This window comes from Amphiprion ocellaris, chromosome 21, assembly GCF_022539595.1.
Source record: "Amphiprion ocellaris isolate individual 3 ecotype Okinawa chromosome 21, ASM2253959v1, whole genome shotgun sequence".
Lineage (NCBI taxonomy): Eukaryota > Metazoa > Chordata > Actinopteri > Pomacentridae > Amphiprion > Amphiprion ocellaris.
The window spans coordinates 8,938,856-8,960,518 of NC_072786.1; the positions used below are offsets into that span (position 1 = coordinate 8,938,856).

Sequence of the window (21,663 nt, forward strand, 5' to 3'; positions counted from 1 at the left end):
TGTTTTTGCCTCCTTCTAGAGTCTCTTTGCGTTCACGAGTGACCTTGAATTTGTGTTTTTATATGCAAGAATACAGCTGTGTGGGTTCTCAGCTCTGCCAGACTTCTTTTTTTTTGTTTTGCGTCTGTATTTGTGCCTATATTTGCAGAGAGACAGTCTCGGTGTGACCCGAGCGTTACCTGAGGAGTGCGCCGTGTCATATTTTAACTCCCTTTGTCTTTGACAGATGGCTCAGCTCTAAAAGCCTCTGTCCGTGGTGCTGAAGGCTGGCCTGATGTATGAGTGTTAGGCCCCGTTTGATAAATCCGCCATGTCACTCCGCCTCTGACAACTATTCATCATGCTCGGCTTTCTCATGTGAAATGCTGGATAATTCAGTAAGGCAAATAAAATGTGAGTCCTGAAGCTCAGGCTCGGCTCTATCCCAGCAGCCCGCATGACTTTCCCGTACTGTACTCCGTCTCTGTTGCAGGGACGTTGTGTCCCCGCCTGAGCACGAGCAGTAGCAGCTGTAGCACAGTGACTATATTCAGACCAGCTGAAGGACGAACATGTTCTTAATGAGGCGACTAATGAGTTCTGTTCTTTTGTTGCTGTTTTTTTTTTTTCACTTCTTCCCGGGGTTAGGACGACCATTCAGCCATTCAGCTGGAGTCCCTTGACTTCACCCCTGTGGTCTGCCTCAAAGGAGCTTTTTTCTTACTCTGTACCACTCATCAATATTTTGTTTTACATTCTCGCAGTTAAAATGTCATATAAAAGCCATGACACATTTCACAAGATGATGGCAAAAGGTTGTTACTATGCATGATAAACATGAGAAGAAAACAAAAGAGAGAAAGTAGGCAATTGTTTGTAAAAGAAACAATGACATTTATTTTTTTCTCAGCGCTTTTCTTAATTAGTCTGTTGTGCCCATTGATCACATATAATACAGGTAATATAAAAATGGCTTTTTAACTTCACACCCAAAGCAACAACGAAATGTTTTTTCTTAAAATATGTATGCTAAAAATACTGAGAAAGTATTTCCACTAAAAGTACTGGAGAATAGCTTGTGATTCTGCGATGATGACATGACCATGTTCTGCTGTGGCTGACGGAGTTCCTCTGTTTCTTTTCTGTTTACCTCATGTAGTTCTTGTTGTAGGCACTTACCAGGGCATAACAAACCACTTCTCGAGGAGATAACACATCACTCACCTCAGTTTTAATCAACCGTGTTTGCTTTAGTTCAATGTGTCCGCATTATTTCCCAGTCACCATTGCAATGAGAACTACAAAGCATAAACAGCCATTTGGCAAACCTCCTCTCTGGGTACCCATTTTGTTGCTGAATTTCATTAAGCTTAATGTGACGTTGTAATCAAAAGTAGTCTGCTCCTTGCCTTAATTTAAAATCCATTTAAACTGTTCACATACAGAGGATTTGTCATTACATCAACATAATAGAATATATAACAATATTTCCATGAAAAATCAAGAATCCATTTTTAAATAGAAAAAGGGGGGTATATTTCATCAAAAGGCTTACACCATAGTCACTGTTATTTGTCTACTCTACTAAATCTCCCTTCCCATAATAGACAGGTGTTATTACTGTATCTCTAACTCGTCTATGGATGTTGGACAAAGCACAGACGGTATTGCTTGGGACCACACAGACAGTTCCACAACTCTGAACACATTTAACAGTCAATTACAAGAGAGTTGACCATCATCATCATCACCATCTTCACTTTCTTTTCTCTGCCTGCATCTCTGTATGAATGGTACTGAAATATATCTTTTTGCAGTAAATACCCCTTCCTGTTGATGTTAGCTTGGTTTGATGGAACGGTTACAAAGCCACCACTTCAACTAGGGTTGAAACTGGGATAGCGTGTAGTCTATTTTAAACTGCTCCCAGTCCAATAATAGAGTTGCCAGTGTATCTGAGCTGGGGGCCAGGAATGCGTATGCCTTTGAAACAGTACAACATCGTCCGCCCCTGCCCGTGGCCTTGTCCATTCACTGTAGTTGGTGTGTGGTGCTCTACAAAGCTGCGCTTCTTAAAATGCATTGTCAGATACATTTATGACTGTGGCTCTCACTTCGACTCCGTTCGGCAGTCCCTTACCCGAAACCCACAGCTTTGTAAAGAAAGAAGAGTGCATACCGGTAGCTTCCACTGGCGTCAGAGAAGCTTTGGAGTCGCATTTCCTTATATCCCCATAAAGGTGGTGGTTCCTCAGAGACACATAAATAAGCAGGCAAGCCAGAGAAATCACAGCCAAGAGCACACCAAAGACAGTGATTACTGCCGCATCCCATTTTTCTGTGTCCTTGGCTGCCAGCTCTAATCCCTTAGTTGTGACATTGACGCATTTGGTGTCATGGTTGTAGTGGATGCTGCGGATATCCACACACACTTTATACTGAGTGGCGGGGCTGAGATGGGTGAGGTTGTAGACCTGGACGTCAGAGGGAACCCTGGTGGTGAACGCCGTGGTGGGATGGTTAGCTTCTGATGAGGTGTACCATTTAATGTTGGGGGCCAAGGTGCCAGGGCCGGCCTTCCAGGAAACCAGAATGGAGTGAGTCTCCACGGTTTTGACGACAACATTCAGAGACCCGTTTGCAGGTTTGGGAAAATATCCATTCACCTCTACGGAAATGGATTTAAGGTCAGCTCCGACCAGGTTATGAGCAACACAGGTGTAAAGACCAGCTTCGTTTTCTGTTATATCATAGATGTCAAATGTTCCCTCCGGGTGCATGTAGAACTTGTCGGACACGGTGTTTGGCAGGACCCTGGTGCCAGATGGCGTGATCCAGTAAATGTCCGGTTCTGGTTCAGCAAAGGCCCGACAATGGAGTGACAAGGAGCTCCCATTCTGTGCTTTAATATGCCCCGGCATGCTTTCAGGAGATATCAGCGGCAGACAGATCTCCATCATCTCCCTGAAGTGCACCTGTCGGACATGTTGGCCCTCGTACTCCGGAGGCTCTACGCAGTACAGAGAATCAGGCTCCATGAAGCGAATGTTGGTCTTGTTCATGTTCATCCAGCGAACCACACAGTCACAGCGGATGGGGTTGCTGTGCATGCTAACCTCTCTGAGATTTGGGAGAGATTCGACAGTAATCCTGTGGAGGGCACTGAGAGCGTTGCCATTTAGCATGAGGGTTTCGAGCCGCGGCAGTTTGTAGAAAGCATTAGGATGGATATAGGAGAGTTTAGGGTTGTTGGTGGCTTCTATTTTGGTGAGCTCAGGGAGGTTATTAAGGGCAAAGCTGTCGATGGAAACTAGCTCTGGCATGCTATTAATCCCCAGTTCTTTAAGATGGAGCATATCCACAAAATCCCCTCTCTGTATCCTTGCAATTGGGTTTTTATTTAGATCCAAAAACTTGAGATTTTTTACATTTCTCAGGGCAGAATGAGGCACCTCAGGGAAGATATTATCATAGAAAGAGATGCTCTCCAAGTTATCGAGACCGGCCAGTGCATCGTCGGGTAGCTGAGACAGGTTCATTCTGGTGAGAACGAGACTGCGAAGGTTACTGAGAGGTTTGAAGTTCATGTCATCGATAGACAGAATTGGATTCTCACCAATCATTAGGATCTCCAGGTTCGGCATGGGTTCGAACCACTCTCTCTTGATAACCTTCAGCTTGTTTGAATTGAGGTGGAGCCGCACAAGGCTGCTGAGACCCTGGAAAGCCAGCGGGGAAATTGATGAGATGAGATTGTGATTCATGTAGAGCTCCTGAAGGTTAGCCACTTCCGACAAACACTGTTCAGGTAGCTCTCGTATCCAGTTCTCCTCCAAATGAAGGGACAGCAGCTGAGGAAGGTTCCCCATATGGATGTCGCTGATGGAGGATAAGTTGTTTTGCGATAAATCAATCTCTGTGATATTGGCCAGGTAATCCAAGGGTTTGTCAATTTTGGCGACATTGTTTGTTTGCAGTAATAGTACTTGCGTGCCCACCGGTAATTTCTCAGGCAGGCTAAAGAGTCCCACATCATTACAGTCAACTGTCTGCGCCTCCATGTAAACCGAACTGGGAGAAAACCAGGGTCTAATCTCGCATACGCAGAGCTTTGGACAGTCAGGCCTCACCTCGGTGGCCACGACAAAAGAGGCCATGGCCAAGCCAACAAAGAGACGATCCACAAATGATACGTCCTTCATATTGGACCGATTCCCTCCAGTTAGAAATTGGTCCTTGTAGATTAAGTGTTCAGAGCTGTTAACTTCACAAATAATGAATCATTTGCTGCAGCTGCTGAGGCGACTGACTCACCGCCCCTGCTACCACCACTGCTGCAGCCCCAGCCACCACCACCACCACCAACACCACAGGGTTCCCTTGGGTTTTTTTGTCTTGCTGCGTGGACGCCCTTGAATGTAATGGTCGATCACTCAACGCTGCGTGCTGGTGTCAGGGTTCGAGGCCAAGGTTGCAGTCAAAAAAGGTGGAAGGAGGGAGAAAAAAGAACAAAAAGGATGGACTGATATTACACCTCGAAGGATTTATTAAAGGTATCCATGAAAAAAATCTGCTTTTTCTTCAATGTAGGTTATCCTCATTGATTGTCTTTACCAGCTTCCAGAGTCCACAGCCCAGTCCATTCCTACCTGTGACAAAACAAACGAGACAGAGAGAAGCAGTGTGAGTATTACACGGCAGTGGAAGTGGTCAGGGAATGTCATAAGAGAAGGATTTGGGCATATTGACATTTGTTATAGGCACACTGATGCATGTTGACATTTATACACGCTCCCTTCAAGACACAGAACAATGGATTTATATCTGCTTGACCTTCTAGACTTCATTCTGGGGACAAAACACATGTGGCCCTACATTATGGCATTCAGTTCTGATGTTAGGAGTGTGAGTCTATTATTGGTTAAAAAGGGAGGCTTTATTAAGATTCTTAAATGGCAGACATCCTAGGGCTTAAGCATTAGCCTTTAGGGCAAGCTGCTTAAAGACACTGGAATATGTCTCTATAGCAACAAGTTAACGGGCAGCTGGCGATGCACAACATAGTGAGACCGTTTGACCATACATGCAAACTAATCGTTTGACCCAGATGTAGTTTGCACCTGCCATGAAAATTAAAATGCATTAACGTGGGGATGTATTTAATCTTGTTTTTTTTTTTTTGCAATCAGCAAATCTGTATGCTAATAGAATTTAGCATTTTTGTTGAAATGCAGGTTGTGCAGTTTATCAGACTTCACTAACAGGTAAAACACACATATAGAGATGCCTGAGGGGAAGAAAACGCATCATTATTCTACAGTCTTGGGCACAAATATTTGCATATAACAAGAGCATTTTTAATGACATTTAAAGAATTGTTCAAGATCACACATTCTCTACGTCTGAAATGACTCTTTACATAAAAGACACTCGGCCTTTAACTCTGTGAATCATCCTTTTACATCATCACTCACAAGTGCAATTTCCACTATTATTACAGTGGAAATTAATAGGACTATAAGGAAAAAAGTCCATGCCCCTGACTTTTTCGAGGACGCTGTATCCTGCATAAATTTCCCATTCAGACACTCAAATAAACTAGGAATGGGTAAAATGTAGTGCAGCATTTAATAAATAGAGAATGATTTCAGTTTGAACTGAGTGAAAGCTCAAGGCTAGAACACATTTAACATATTTTATTAGGTTAACACATTTGGTTTGGGTGTATACAGAGCAAATATTTTTGGAATATTAAAAATGTTTATATTTGCTTCACTGACAATCAGTGAAGAGCCAGAAAGTCTCTGCAATAGTACACAGTGTCACACTGTAGGAATTTTAGGCACGGTTTTATAGCTCTTAGTTATTAGCCCAGTTATGAGACAGAGTACATCTAAGAGTAAAAGCTCAAACAAACATTACAAGACAAACAAATCCACCACTGACTATATTTTTTGTTCTTTTGGTCCTTCCAGTAACAAATATTTATTGAAGTGTCCTTTAATCGTATCAAATAAACATGAAATGATATTGCCTTTCAGGAGGAAATCATTTAGAAATAGTGGTATATAAATAGCATCCTCTTGCTTGTGTGTCAGACATCTGCTTTTATTTTTATACACAGTGCCTCTTGTAGCATCGCATTATTAGTTTCCACGATTAATGGCAGTTGAAGTGTACCATATAATCCGTTGTATGTGACTGCCTCTTACTGAACAAGACAGGTTTGATGGTGCTTCTGATATTTTTGGGCCAAGAGATCGGGAACCACATCAAGGGAAAAGTCAGAAGAGACAGGGGATGAAATGGAAAGAATCAAGAGAAGAAGTGTGACGGCGGCTGGGAAAGTGAGAACAAGAAAGGAGAGAAATGATTTCATTTCATCACCCTCGCTGTTTCCACCTCAGTGGCCACAGGGGAGATGTGGAGGAAGAAAAAAAAAAGAAATAAATAAATGAATAAGAACTTCTAAAGGCTACAGAAAATGCTGCAGTTTGCCCCACTGGCAAAGCCAAGCCAAGGGTCCATTCCTCAAACCTTTGGCCAGAGGTTTGGAAGAGGGAGCTGGTGAAAGAGGGGGAGACGCTGGGGTGGACGGTGGACGGTAGTGGGGATATTATTTTTCAAAAGCACAAGGCACTTTAATAAGCTGCTTCACCCAGAGCGGTCTGATAAACAGGGTTTAGCTTCTCTCCCTCAGCACTGGCTCTTCATTGTGGGTTATGCAGTTGATCCGCACCCTGGAAGCACAGGACACACTCTGTAATTCAGCCCACAGCATTCAGGTCTCACCTCTGCTCGCTCTGGCTTTTCTCCTTAGTAATCACAATTACCAGCAGTGTAATGTGGTCAGGTTAACTGTTATTGCTTCGCTTTATTGTGCATTCACTGCAGGTGGCTCGAACAGAGTGTGCCGTTCTTTTGTTTTACCAGTGCTGTTAATTGTGTCAGTGGGGACATTTTTGGACTCACTGATTTTCAATATTTTCTGTGGGAGACTTTGCAGCCCTCAGAAATGAACGTCTCTAAATGGACAGCAGGATGGGAAATAGCGCTGCCTTGTTTTTCACCACACATTACATCAAGTATTCCTCCGCCGGATTTTGGCGAGGCTCAAGGATAGATGTGAGGATGACATCATGGACGCCGAGGAGGTTTTACAAATGGAGACAGATTGGGAAAAGAGATTTCATTCGGTTTGGCTAATGTTAATGCCTGCTTGTCCACATTGGTGAAAATCAAGGATGGGATTAGGGAGGCTTTACAGGACAATTTGCCGATGTAGCGGCCAGCAAGCGCAACATATTTCCTTGCTAATTAATGAGGATAAAATTCTATTAATGATAATCCAACATGTGGTTTAGACAAATTTAGATTTTAAGATATGTTTGTGGCAAATTGTGTGTAAATTACAGTTACTGCTGATGCTTTTAAAGTCAGTTTTGGGGCCCCTGCTAAGTATTTAATTATCAATTAATCTACACATAAAAAATACGGTACTGCTAGAGTTAAATCTATAGAAATGAGGTTGAATTTCAAGCTTTCTGGAGGTCAGCTGAGGTCCCATTGAAGGGCTGTTGAAGCAAAACATTGGGAAAAGGAGCTGATTGAATCTGAAGTGACATCCAGTGTGGCGACGTGTCTGATGTGGCAAATATACTGGGTCTTCAGGCACACTTTCCTCCTTGGTGACTTACATAATAAAACAGTCTAGGATGAAGACAATTGAGGCAAGACAGCTCTGTAGTAAGACAGCGTTAATACAATGCATGGTTCTGGATGGGGGGGGAACATAAACGACGACAGGAACAGAGCTCGAGATGTCTTAACAAAAGAGGGAAATTGAAAAGCTTTCATCGGGCTTGTTTGGCTGTTTGTTAAAGGTGTAGTTACAGCATCTCAGTACGCTCAAGGTTCAAACACTGAGGTGTACTTTCCCACCAAACTGCATCAGTAGAAGTGAACTATCCTAATAATCTACAGGCGGTTGAACACGTAAATTGATATTGTACGACTGCATTATGTGGCGCCCGGTGAAAAGGCAGTCTGTATTCCGGAGGCCCTGCACCGTGACTGCTGCGACTGTGAAGTCCACACAGCACTTGTACTAACCTATTAGTAAAAGGTCCAGTCAAGTTACCCAGCCGCATCCCCCCTACCCACACACACATCCACCCGCTGCTACTATGTACAGCTAATTCCCCCACAATCCACTGCTCAGTTGCTGGTAATTGAGGCGAAGCCAGAGGGGAGGGAAGAGATCTGGAGGACAAAATGACTCGCCAGAGGAGGAACTTGACATAGTAGCAGTACTCAAGCATTAACCTCCAGCGACCTTTACAGTGCTGTCATTGCAGGGAATGTTAATCTTAGCATGATCTCAGCATGTAGCAGAAAAAATAAGTCAAAGCTTGGCAGGAAAAAAAGGTTTTCCAAGCACAAAAGGAGAAAAAAGTTGTGGTGCTTTTGGCATCAAGTGGCTAGGTAACCACACAACAAAGAGAAATGTGGTTAATAAGCTGTGGGGTAAATTGAATTCAAAGATGGATGTTTGTAATCTATGCGTGTAAACGCTTCAGGAAATCCAGAGATATATAATCAACAACTGGCAATACAATACAGAGAGCTCGAAATGGGATCTCCTTTAACCTAATGTCCACCTGCACTGACACATTAAGCCTAAGCTTTGACATTTGTCGAGAGAGGCTTTTATAGGTCAGGCTAAGGTGTTCACTCATGGAGCTAACACGAGTTCCCAGGTGTCAGAGGAAGGAAAGGAGAGGAGGGGGACGATCATTCAAGCCATGGTCTCCAAAGCAGCTCTATTACAGTGGGAGGCTGACAGTTTTGCCCATGGGCTTTTCACTTGCACCCAGAGTTAATCCAGACTGTGAACATTATGGCAAACAAGCTCCTTGTATCTGACTTGTTTCAAGACTGTGTGAAATACACTTAGCTGTGTTCACCACCACTGAATTGGATTCACACCATTGGATACCTCCATCTTCCAAAAATAAAAAGCCTGTGAACACAACGCTGACACAAACCGGTCTTAAAGTTAAATAAAAAAGCTGATAGCAAATAGTTGCCTATTAAAACATCCAGCAGATACAGAGAAACATTATCATTCATTCTGAGTTGTGTTTCAATCCGCCTGAGGAATCCAAGTCCAATATCCACTCTCCGTTTAGCGCTTCTGCTTTCCAGCTCCAGAGAAAAAATATCTGGCTCTTTAGAAAGCTAAATACTCTCAATATATTCACCGTGTAGATGCAAACTTTATTTGTCTGCTGTTTTATGCTTGGTGCAGCAGCCGAGGACAGCTGCAGAGTCAGGTGTTTATTATCTGTGGGTTTGTCACTACACAATGCTCTGTTTAAATTACTCACAGCCATTTGATCCAGCGCTGTTGTGAAAAATTAGAAGATATTTTCTGCGCAACAATGGAAGCAAAGTTTAACAGATTTTTTTTTTCCCGCAGAAAACCGACAGAAATAAATGACTGAGGTTCGGCATTTGTGTTTGCTTCTTGTATTAATTATAAAAGAGTTACAGTCTCAGCGCTCCACACAGATTTGTTTGCCTCCATTTTTAGTTTCACAAATAGAACAGAAGCGTCGGTGGATGTTTGAGTCACATGCATCATGTACTTCATGATTTATAGTGACAAAAATAGACCATTTTTAGCAATATCTTCTCTATAATCCAAGCGTTAAATTTTTTTTCTATATTTATAGTTGTTTTTCGCCCTCAGGTTTGTTTTTGCATGAATTAGAGGAGCACAAAGATCAGGTAGATGGAAATGTTCTTGTCAAATCGATTCGATTCCCATGCGTGTTTTCAAGCAGGCCTTTTGAAGAAAATACTTTTTTAATGGAAGTGTCATTGCATCACCATTAGGAAAATTGGGAGCCACTATATTTATTGGCATATTCCAATAGAGAAGCTATTCACAGATGACAGTGTCATTGCATCACCATTCTAAACTGGTACGCCTTTAGTCCTTGTTAGTCACAGATTTCACTCTTAATTAGAATGACATTTGACATGACTGGAAACCTAGGAATCTCTCCTCTTTAAAATGCTGCACATTTTGGCTGGCATATTGTTTCCTGGTGCTATTTTTTATTTTTTTTTGGGTCTATACTACGAATTTGGTTGTGTAAAATAAATGTTACTTTACACATTTTACACCACTCGGAGATCATTTGCTTGCTGGAAATGCACCAGACTAATTGGGACAAGGCTACATTTAAGAGGTTCACCCGCTGTCAAGGTGAAAAGCTTTTCCATTCACATCTTGGCAACACCTCGCTTACTATCCCACCGGGCCACCTCCATTATACTAACACTGTGGCTGTTCCGGACAGTAATGGCACAAATACAGTTTGATTAGAGACCAGTGAGATATGACCACTTTAAATTAATGAGTGTGCACAGTAGGGGCAGAAAGTGTTGGTCCTGGTGGCTCTGCAGTGCTAATTCAGGAAAGCCTGACTCAAGTCATCTGGGCAGCCAAACAGCCAGGCAGAACTGTTTGTTTTATGCTGTTTATTGAAATGAGTTATAAATCCTCCCCTCCCACTTTCGCTTCACAGGGCCTGGATGGGGTTTAGCGAAGCGGCCGTGTAGAGGTGATTGCTTCGTCGCGGGTTGGTTGCTTTGCGTGGAGCCGAGTTGACCCGCAGTTCAGGTAAAAACCAAATCATTTGTTATTGTTTTGTGGGGAATGGCAGTCGTAGAGGGGAAGATTTCTAAGATTCAGATGTGGGTTTTTGAGGGAAGCATATTGAGCCCGTGGGGAGATGATTATGAGGCCTGCACGGTTTAAGTGGTAACAAGGCAGTATCGCATCTGCTGAGAGGTAGACATTACACTCACTGTGGTAAAACTGGGTGGAAGACATAAAGGTCAGGCGTAAGTGGAAAGTAGGGCACAGTCGAATTGCCTCCTCTTTCAGGAGAATAGCCTCTGTGTTGTAGAAAGGGTTCACTGGGAATTTTGATCCACTGGTAATAAGCCTCGCAAGGCTTTCTTTAAGTCACCACCTTCTCACTTACACTCTTTTTTCTCCCTCCCTGTTCGCTCTCTCATTTGCTTTTTTCTCACAGTAACGCATCCCCCACATCACTTTTTGAATAAACCTTGTCCTTTTCATCCTGCTTTCTCACTTTTGTCTCCGCTCTTCAAACCCTTATGGTGAATATTTCTCCTTATGTTCCCTATTAGCGTCATTATCCGCCCCAGCAATGGACCACAGAGAGTCTCAGGATTTTATTCTGTCTCCCAGCATGTCCAGGTTTCTGTCTCAGTTTCTTGGACTGTCCTGTTGCTTGTTTGCTGTCGGCCTAATTGCCTTCCCAGGACATGCTGGCCCCGGCATCTCATCTGGATACATGTCTGACTGTCTGTCCAGAAGCTCCTACTTCCTAATTACCAATGCCCATGCCTGCACCAGTTGCTTCTGACTCATAACTCAGTGACTGGTAACCCCTAATGTCCACCATTTTCTCCATTTTTATTATTAGCTATAGCCACTTTAGCCTTTGTAGAGTGCCACAGGGGGCTGAAGCCTGTAACAGCTGACTTGAGTGGGGTACACTCATTCACACCTACAAGCAGTTTAGAATCAGCAGTTAGCCTACTATTCATGTCTTTGAGCCGCTGTAGGACGTCGGCGCATATTACTACTGCACATATCCTACTAGTATTACTTTGATTTCTTCAAATTGCAGGTCACTTTGTATTTATCTAAATAAAAAATGCTGTAGATATGTGTTTTTGGTACATATCTCGTCAGAGTTAAGTGGTCATTTTAAGGTATAAAAAAGCAGGTGAAATGCTTCAAGACAGCAATTCTATAAGCACATAGTACAATCAATCAAGTCATGTCTGATATATATTCTAGGTAAGCTCCATACTGGTTGTAGGCCTCTGCAAGTCTTTACTGTCCCTCCCTCTGCCCTTCACCTCATTGATTTACTATTATACTTTCTCCAAGGTAAGGGAGAGTCCATTAAAGGGAACCTCTATGTGTGTATGCATAATGAAGCTTCCTGTACGTATGCATGTGTGTCTGCGCCAGTGTGCACCCATGTGGGACCAGATGGGAACCTTTCCCCTTACATCTGCACTGGTATGACCATGAATCAGCGGCAAGTCGACTGCTAATGTAAAATCAATGTTCCAAATTAACCACAGGACCCCCATCTCTGGGTTTTCAGCTCTTTTCTGGACAAGACATGCCCTTGGGCTGAGTGAGGGAGAACACACATGCTGCACTATTGAACGCTATAGCACAGCCGCCTGCCTCATGCACACACACACGCAGCAGGCGCACGGCAGACAGGAACACATGCAAACACACGAAAAGATCCATGCATTCTGCAGACATGAGCGTGCGCACGTAATTTAGCCGACAGTGTCTTCACAGAGAGCATAAAAAACAAACAGGCGCCAGCTCATTCGCATAATGCATGCATAACGCACCGTACAGTGAAAGAGCACAGCTAGGTCCCCTTGTCTAATTCGCATAGTGCTGCATCTATTAAAATTAAGCCAAGGTATCCAGCTTAAGGCTGCCGCTGATAAGGTCAAAGGCGTAGCGAACATTCCAACACTCATTTCTCTCCCAACATAATCGCACTCACTCTTGACAAAAATCTGCATAATGTTCCATGTATAGCTGCTAGCTAGAATGAAAGAGGGAGGTGGGAGGATGGTGGTGGTGGGGGGGGACAGGCAGGGGGAATGGAGCCAGCGGCATATCCCTCAAAGTCAGAGCCAAATTGAATCTGCAGGTGCAAATGTGGCATGTGTGCTGCCTCTAAGATGCGCAGCTATCTATATTTATATGAATAATATATGGCTGGTCAAGGGGCCAAGAAGCCTGCAGGGAATAAGTTCCTACGGCACACAGAATCAATCATTATATGCCACTGAAATGCATTTATCGCTGGCTTGGACCTCTTTATTATGATTTCATGGGGTTTGATATGGGCTTTCTCTTTCTGTTTTCATTCACAGCTCCTCTTCCTCAGCTAAAACAGATGAAAGATACGGTGCTTTCAAATGGCACTGGGACTCTGTGTCTATTCAGAAGCTCAGCAGCACACCGACTATCTGATTTGCAGACAGTAGTAATTACTTGCTGTAGTATATGTTGCATTTATGCGCTTATCTCTGCATGTGTGCACATAAATGCATCCATCTATGTGCATATTGCCATTCATCAGTCACTGCAGCTTCATCAATACATGAAAAGAGGGTCTGGTCTCATGATACAGCATCAGCAACCTTTTCATTAGTGCTCCCAGAGCCTATATGTATCAATGTGATTGCAGAACAGATGGACGGCGCAGCAGTGGCCCTTTAGATGTCCTCCTTCTTCTCTGCTCATGTTTGAAACTGCAATATGGACATATGTCTCTGTCATGTCCAGCTCTGATGTGAAGCTGCAGAATAGCAGACTAATTAGCAGCTAATAGCTTTGATTTTATTTCAAGCACCAGCATCCCTCTTTGTTTTCCCAACACCTGACATTTAGCTGTTCAGTTTTGAGCGCACCTTTGTGTCGTCACTCGGAGCTGGAAACGTGTGCAAGCTAAACACCTAAAATACAAACGCACAAGTAAATGTCACTGCGTACAAAGGAAGTGTCACATCCCAATCTGACCTTTGATATCAACTGAAAACACCAAAATGTCATGGATGTTGCCATCAAGCCATCTTTTGATCCTGTCTTTGTTTCTGTCTCTTTCCATGTAATTTGGGTCCGACACAGTCCGTCCACTGGATCCACTACAAAACACGCACATCATTCTCTCCCTGTGTCTCCCTGTGTGTTGTGTTTTTTGCCTTCTGTCTCTGCTTATTCCATTTTAATGGTTGCCTGTGTTTGTTTGGGAACAGGATGCTATCAGAGAACCTATGCTTGGCTGCGCAGACTGATCCCCTGCAGCCGTCTTTGTGAATATGTTTACATGCATTTCACTCAGGAGTCCCGATAGATCCTCGGGCATCTCGTTACCACCATCATGGAAGAAAAATAAATAAATATCGAGATTAATTCCGATTTGGTGGCACTACAGCACGGCACAGGCTTCCTCAACTAAACTTGGAACCAATAGTAGCGTTTGGCACCCACACATCCTCTCACCTCACAGGAACCTACTGCCCTCTACCTATAGAGAAATTAATATGGAACACCCACACCGTGCTGCCTATCATGCACTCAAAGCCTCCACAAGGCTATTGCAGGCACAATACCTTTCCCACCCCGCCTCTGTTTCTTACCGTTTCACACGCAGATCAATAGGCAATTCGCAAAGCCACTCACTTTAAGCGTATGACTTGTTGTGGACATGTAATATCGATTTGTTTTGAACAAATGTGCCTAAATTAATGAAGCAACCCATTACTGCTTTGCTTTACAGTTCTTTTTTTCTTATCACCACTGTAAACTGTGTGATCCTGAGCTTCACAAAGTGTCCAGCACACGAAATCATAAATACTTGCTCTCAGGGATGTGTTGGGATATAATGAGCTGCAAATGGCTTTGGCCTGGACCAGCAGGTAGTCGAATAATTCCAAGTGGGAACAATACATAGTGTCATAGTGTGTGTGGGCTGAGATTTTTCTCCCCCCGGCGTGGCGTGGTGTCTGATGTGAGGGCACGATGGCTCTCATGTGGCATTTGACTGTGCTTCATATGGAGCAGCTGCTTCGGGTGAGTCACTCCTGCACTGTGGAGGCCAACAATCTATTGTATCCATCACCAGGAAACAAGCAAAGCGGACACACGCATGCATCCATGCACAGCACAGAAGATTACAGCAATCAGATTCGATAGCCCCCTCGGTGAAGGGAAAAAAAATCTGGCGTTATCAGCTATTATCTGTTTATCGGTTTGAAATATTCATGAGTAATGCATCTGCTGTATGGGATGCATTTTGGACGGAGAGGAGAGGAGAGGGTGGGAGGGATGAAATTTGAGGGGGTGAGAGAGGGAGGAAGAAGGGGTGGGGGGAGAGAGACGCCCCAATGCAGTTAAGGGATTGGTGAATGCCATCCCTTTCTCTCTTTTTTTTTCTTTTTGTCTTTCTCCAGCTGGATCTGTGGATGTGTGGGTGTGCAAGCAGGTGAAGTGGTGATGCGCTCAAAAAAAAAGGCTTCTGCGTTAATTACGCAGAAGCTCCTGGATGCAAATATGTTCGATATGGCGGTTCGGTGCAAAAGGTTCCCTTCTGGTGGTGGGTTGAAGAAAATAAACACGCACAAAAGCCACAGGGATGCGTAGCATACTTTCGTGTGTCGGTATCGACTTCTGTGTTTGCAACAGGAAGGTTTAACAGGGGAGAGGGGTGAGGAGGTGGGAGGAGGTGGTGTGGGGTGGCCACCATTCTGTGGATTTCTTCGAGACGTGTCTGCTGTGCGCTCACTAAGCAGGACACCGAAACTGCCAGTCCATCATCCATCCACACATTTTTTTTTTACCCCTCGTGTGTTTTTCCCCCACTAATGTGCCCAAACACAGATCTGCTCCGGTTAGAGCGCATCATGCATAGTTGCGCAAATAAAAAAAAGCACGTCTCCACGCCAAGCGAGGGTTCGAGGCCAGTCATCAGCCTAATTATCTTGCAATATTTGTCCCTAATGTCTGCGATCGCGCATGACTGATCGCCGTTTAGGATCCGATCCGATCCGTTATTCCAACAACAAGACCATTTTGTGCGGCGAAACATCCCCGATTCGCCGGATTTCGGCGTTTTTCATTAACTTGGAAAAAACGCAGACGCAATCACACGACATGGATCAAATGGCAGACACATAATAGAGAAGTAAACACAGTAAACTTACCCGATTTAATCATCATCGAAGCAGTATGTGGCGTCTATTCCCATCAAGTGCGCCGCTCCAGTGCCGAGAAAGAGCCCCAGCGCGCAACATAAAGCCAGTCAACAATGTGTGGTCTTCTTATTTTCACGCAGTTGACGAGAAATCAGTTCTGGTTTCTCTTCCAACGGGGAAAACGCACGCGAGCTTCTGCATGAGGGGAGATCAAAACCGCCAAGTCCAAAAGACGCAGCTTTGTTGGCGAAAGTGCGAAGAAAGATTCACGCGTTCCGGCTGCCCTTCCCTTTCCCGTCTCTACAGCGGCTGTTAAGGGCGCATCTCTCCCCTCGATCAAGTGTCAGGCGGACCACATAGATGCGCCGCCGTCTCCTCAGCAGTCATTAATATTAGAACAAACCCTGACTCTCCAGAGGACAGCCAATAGCGTCAGAGAAGCAGGCGCGCTGCTCGCAGCATCCCGGCTCTGGTTGGCTGAGAGCAGCCGTCAGTCATCTCCCAGAAGCCTGTTCTCATCTATGTCTTCTTCTGTTGGAGGTGAAGCACGCTGCAAAAAATATCCACATTAACAAGTCACTCAGGCCAGCCAGGAGTCCTAAAATGGTGTTTAAAACCACAAACCCACATATAAATGAGATAAAGATGTTTTCATGTTTTAAAAATCAAGGTTCTTCACTAGCATCCAAAAGGTATCAGTTTGTCTTCACCAAAGATTTTTGACTTTTTGTAATGCCAAATGCCTTCTAAACAACTTGGCTGATTTTCTATCCCGACACTGTTTGACTTATTGAACACTACATGGCTCCAGCAAAAATATCAAGCATTGATATATTTTATCAAGAATGGGGCAAACCAACTATTATCCTGCAACTTACTCTGAGAAATTATAGCTACTGTCTTGTTGTAACCGTAGTGTAGCAATAAATGATGAAACAAATCAATCAGTCAGACTTTGCCTACAAATAGAATCGAACACAAAGTGCTAAATAAAACAAAAAGAAGAAACATCATCACCACCCTCTTCCCAATCCACCCATAAGCGATTATAAATGAAGGACTCGACAAAAAACAGGGAGTGAGGAACTGAGGAGACGCTATCATAAATAAATCTCTGAAATTTCATAAATTTGCAATGAGGAAACACCAGAGGCTTATTAAAGTCCTCTGTAATGTTTCAATCTGTAAACACGCAATTCAATCAGACAGAATCCATCGATGTAAACACAGAACTGACTGCAGTGTCGAACGGCTCTCTGAGCTGTAGTGTAGTTGAAGTATCAGAAAAGGGAACAATTACCTCAGTATCTGTCAATTGTACATCATTTGTAGACATGCATTACATCCTGAATTAGAAAAACAGCTTTCATAGGAAGATTTTAACTCCTAGGAGATAATTTTTTTGGTTCTTTCTGTATAAGATCTGAACATTTATATCATGAGGGATCCAGGATAAGCGAGCAACACTGTATTGTGCACTGTCTAAACATGCCACCTATCACAAGGGAGTTCATTCTGAGAACATATGTTCTCAATTATCACCACAGCAAAATGCGGCTATATTGAACTAAGATCCCCTGCAGTGATATTAAGACACATTAAAACACATGGACTCATTGAAAAATATAAAATGTGTTAGTCTGACCCACCATGCAGATGCAGACTGTATAAGTCTACCGTTTGCCACATATTTCAGGCAGATTTCTCCTCACCTTCCACTATCTTTGTCTTAGCAGTTTAAAAATCCCCTTTACTGCATCACACAACAACAGCAACTTCTGAAAATGCAACCTAACACACTGAAAATGTTGTGCTTTATAGCTGCTCTGCCAGTGATTTTAGGCGAATTAGCCATTTTAATCAAAGCGCTTACCTTCCTGCATGCAAATGTTCCACCAAAACAGTTCAACTGTCACTATTTTGAAGGGACACCATTGCTTATACTCACTCAAGATGATTATTATTTGGTTAAAGAAATACAATCAAGCCGGAGTTTTCTTTTCCCTAACAGCAGAATAGTAATGAATTGTAGTCAGACCATTCTACACAGCTAAAGAATGCTCTGACTACACGGGTGGACTACATTTGTTTAAGTTGCTTTAATCGACTATGACGGGCTTTTAAACAAGTCATTATGTTTACATCTCAAACGTAGATTTTACATTTGGCACACACAAAGGTTCCCTTTTCATTTAGGACAGTTGGAAATTAGATTTAGATTTGCCACCACTTGTTGGCACATTTACTAATAGCATCAGCACAAGTGCGCTGCTGCTCTGTCTCTCCCTGCAGTAGTTGGAGTCGAATTCATTGCGAACTGTGGAAGCTCTGGCAAGCGGCTGCCACTTTCCGTGTGCAAGTACATTTGAGATGGACATTTTTTGCAGTGCAGCGGAATGAGGAAGAAAGTGCAGGCAGGGAAGAAAATGGATATCTGTACCTATTAGCGCCAGAGCTCCCGACTCAGGTCCCAGGTGGATTTCTAACACAATGTTCTACAAACTGATGTTCCTGGAGGTCGGGAGGGTTATCCGCAGCCTCGAAGAAAGAGACATACTTCATCTGTCAGCCCAAAGGGTTCTGATCCAGACACTGTTGCACCGTCAATGGTCTGATTTCTCTGGGTCTATGGCTTAATGTATACAAACTTATCGCACATTATGGTGTTCTTTTATCCGGTGTGGGGTCATTTGCATTCCTGTGAAACCTCAGGAACGTTTGGGAATTTCGCTGGGTCAAAATCCCTCTGAGTTCCCTTTGGATTATCCAGAAGAAGTTATTCAAATTTCATGTAAATTACCCAAAATAATTTCTTTAGGAAGTATACTCGTAAATGGATGACCTCTATGAATAAATAGAATGCCATGAGACTACAGTATTTAGACGGTGCTCCCTAATTGAATGCAGATGGTTCTTCCATGCCCCAGGTGCTGCTCACTCAAACTTAAGAAATTATGCACTTCTTTTCTGAAATACTTTCCATATTTTCTCCTTCCAATGCTTATTCTGCATTTTTCATGATCCTCGTTAAGATTAGTGTTTCTGTGAATTTGCAAACCACCCTCTGTCTGTGATAATGGTACAAATGCCCTTTTCGAGAAACCTCAGCTTATATAATGATGGCAGAAAAACCAGCAAGCTGATTCTAATTCAGATCGAGTACCACCGGTGAGCCTGGAGAGAAGCTGCAATTTGTATGTTCTCATTTTAGTATGTTCGCTGATGGGGTCAAGCTTAAGGAGCAAACCTTGTTTGGTTAACATAATGGGGAAAAAATCCTGTTATTGTACTCTATGTTTATGAAGCAGTCCAGTGTCGAGTAAGCACCAGTTCAGTTATGTGAAATAAAAAATACATTTCAGTCAAAATGGTTTACTTTTTCAACACATTTGAACAACACTTGATCCTCTCGAAAACATTGCCTACAGATAAATATGATATGCTCAAATGAATGACACATAAAATTGACATATTGAGGCCACTTTCAGAGTTTAAATAAAAAATAAACCAGTCACAGGAAAAATAAATGCTGCTCTGCTTTTAAAGCATCTTTATGAATTGGAATTATTGGAATCCAATGACTTGAACCTCCTTAGGGAGTGACAGATGGAACCTTAAACCTCTAAATTCTTGCGTTTGGTGTTCTCTTTGCTATTGAAGTGTGTGGTGCCATCATGCCAAAATGTAATGGGTCTTTTAGGCCTTCAGAATAAAGATGGTCTGGCTAAAGATTTGAATAGATGTACTTCGACTTGTGACCAAAATGCCTTCCACCGTGACAAAATAAAGTGGCGTCGATTTCAAGTGGCTGCCAGTTGGTCCTGGATTTTCCATCCCAGCAAATTTATCCTAACAGCAAACTGCTTGATTCAAAAGGAAGTCTCCAAGAACCCCAAAATTTCATCACAGGATCTGTCGGTAACTCTTGCAACTGTTGGTGTGAAAGTGCCGCATCTACAACTGGAAAGAGATTGCACAAATTTGAGGTGCATGGGAGGCGTGCCAGGAACTGCCTTCACTGTCTGAAAAGAACATTAGACCAGGCCTTTTGGAATAATGTGCTCTGAACAGAGGAATCAAAGATAGAGTTGTTTGGCCACAGCAACAGTAGACCTAAGACAGTGCAGACCAAAGACAGCTTTTCAGCAGAAAAAAAACTCTGTGAAGCCTGGCAGTGGAAATGTGATGTTTTGGGGTTGCTTCACTGCCTCAGGGACTGGACAGTTTGCTGTCACTGTTTCAAGGATGGATTTTGCATCATATCAAAGAGCGCTTGAAGATAATGTGAGGCCATCTGTCCTAAAGTTGAAGTTAAACCAGAAGTGGACCTTTCAACAGGTCCACTTGATTCCAAGCATGGAAGCAAATCTGCCAAAGTTAAACACATCAAAAACGGTTCAGTCAAAGCCCCAATCTGAATTCCAATGAAATGTTGTTGGGGGTTTTAATCTGGCAGTATATGCAAGAAAACCCTCAAACATCTTGTAGCTGAAGGAGTTTTGCGTCAAAGAATTTCAAATATTTTAACAGACTGGTGGATAATTTTGCAAAACACCAAGAAGAAGTTAATTTCTACTAAAGGGGGCAATATTAACTTCTGAGGTCAAGGTGGATTTATTGTATCTACAGAAGAATATTACATCTACTGACATTTCCACATTTTTGTTGAACAAATAATTGAAAAATCAATTTTTTGTGCGGTTTTGTTCAACATCACCTTGATCTGCGGGCACTGTTTCAAAGAAGATGAAGAGAAAGTTTGCTTGCCCAAACATGTCAACAAAACACAATCATTTCTTTTTAATGTATTTAGTTTTTCGCATGACTAATATGCGAGTTTCACCTGAACTGTTCACACTTTTACAACTTAACTGTTCAGTCTGCCAGCTTTAAGTGAAATACTAGATGGGTAATTTTATGTCTCATTTTTGTCATATTTTGTTGTTGTTTTTTTTTGTCTCACTTTTGTCATTTGTCCCATGTTTTTGTCATTTTGTGTTTTGCTTTATTTGTTGTTTGTGTCGTTTGTCTGCTTTTTTGTTGTTTTGTTTCTCGCTTCTGTCATTTTTTGTCTGACTTTTGTCGTTTGTCCATTTTTTTGTCGCTTTGTAGCTTTTATGTCTAATTTTTTGTTTTGTTTCATGTCCTTTGTCTAATTTTTTGTCGCTTTGTCTCATTTTTGTCATATTTTGTCTTATTTTTTTGTCTTTTTTTGTCTGACTTTTGTCATATTGATTATAAAGTACTGTATCATTCAGTTCCAGATACCTGTGACTAAATGTTTTGTTCCTTTGTAGACAATCTGTAATCTCTAAGTTGTAATGTGTAAATGATAAACTGAGGCATAATGTTGCTGAATATCAGGATGATACACCACCTGGCAGGTTAACACATTTATTGTATTTATTAACATTTCTGTAATAGATGGACAAACCCTATACTAACCATTTACAGTCCAGGAAATGATATTTTGGACATTTAACAATTATATTTTTTGCTTTTTAGGCTCTGGGCTTCTGTACTTCAACTTGAAATAGAATAATAGGACATTAAAATGCAAAGTCTCAGCTTTAATTTGAGTATAGGCTTATGTCAATATTGGAAGAACTGTGTGAGATAGAGCCCTCTGATCACAGAGTCCCCAAATAGCACGGGTTCAAATGTAATTGAACACTTTGGCTGCTAAGTGTTTCTTGGGCAGCTGTGTGTCAATTCAGCATGAGTGGACGACCAAAAAAAAGCTCACATGTGGCTCAGAGTTGATGGAGAGTTGCCATTTAAATGGATTTAGTCTTGTTTGTCACAAAAGTCATATAAATAAAGAAGATAATAATC

At 42.6% G+C, this 21,663-nt stretch overlaps 1 protein-coding gene across 1 annotated transcript; it reads right to left on the bottom strand.

Moving 5' to 3' along the window:
• Window positions 1-849: 849 nt before the first annotated feature.
• On the bottom strand, window positions 850-16,210 carry LOC111563662 (leucine-rich repeat neuronal protein 3). The gene is made up of 2 exons (XM_023262840.3): window positions 15,838-16,210; window positions 850-4,628 (listed from the first exon to the last, which is right to left on the bottom strand). The coding sequence occupies exon 2, from the start codon at window positions 4,179-4,181 to the stop codon at window positions 2,052-2,054; it is 2,130 nt and encodes a 709-aa protein (XP_023118608.1). The 5' UTR covers window positions 4,182-4,628; window positions 15,838-16,210; the 3' UTR covers window positions 850-2,051.
• Window positions 16,211-21,663: the final 5,453 nt, after the last annotated feature.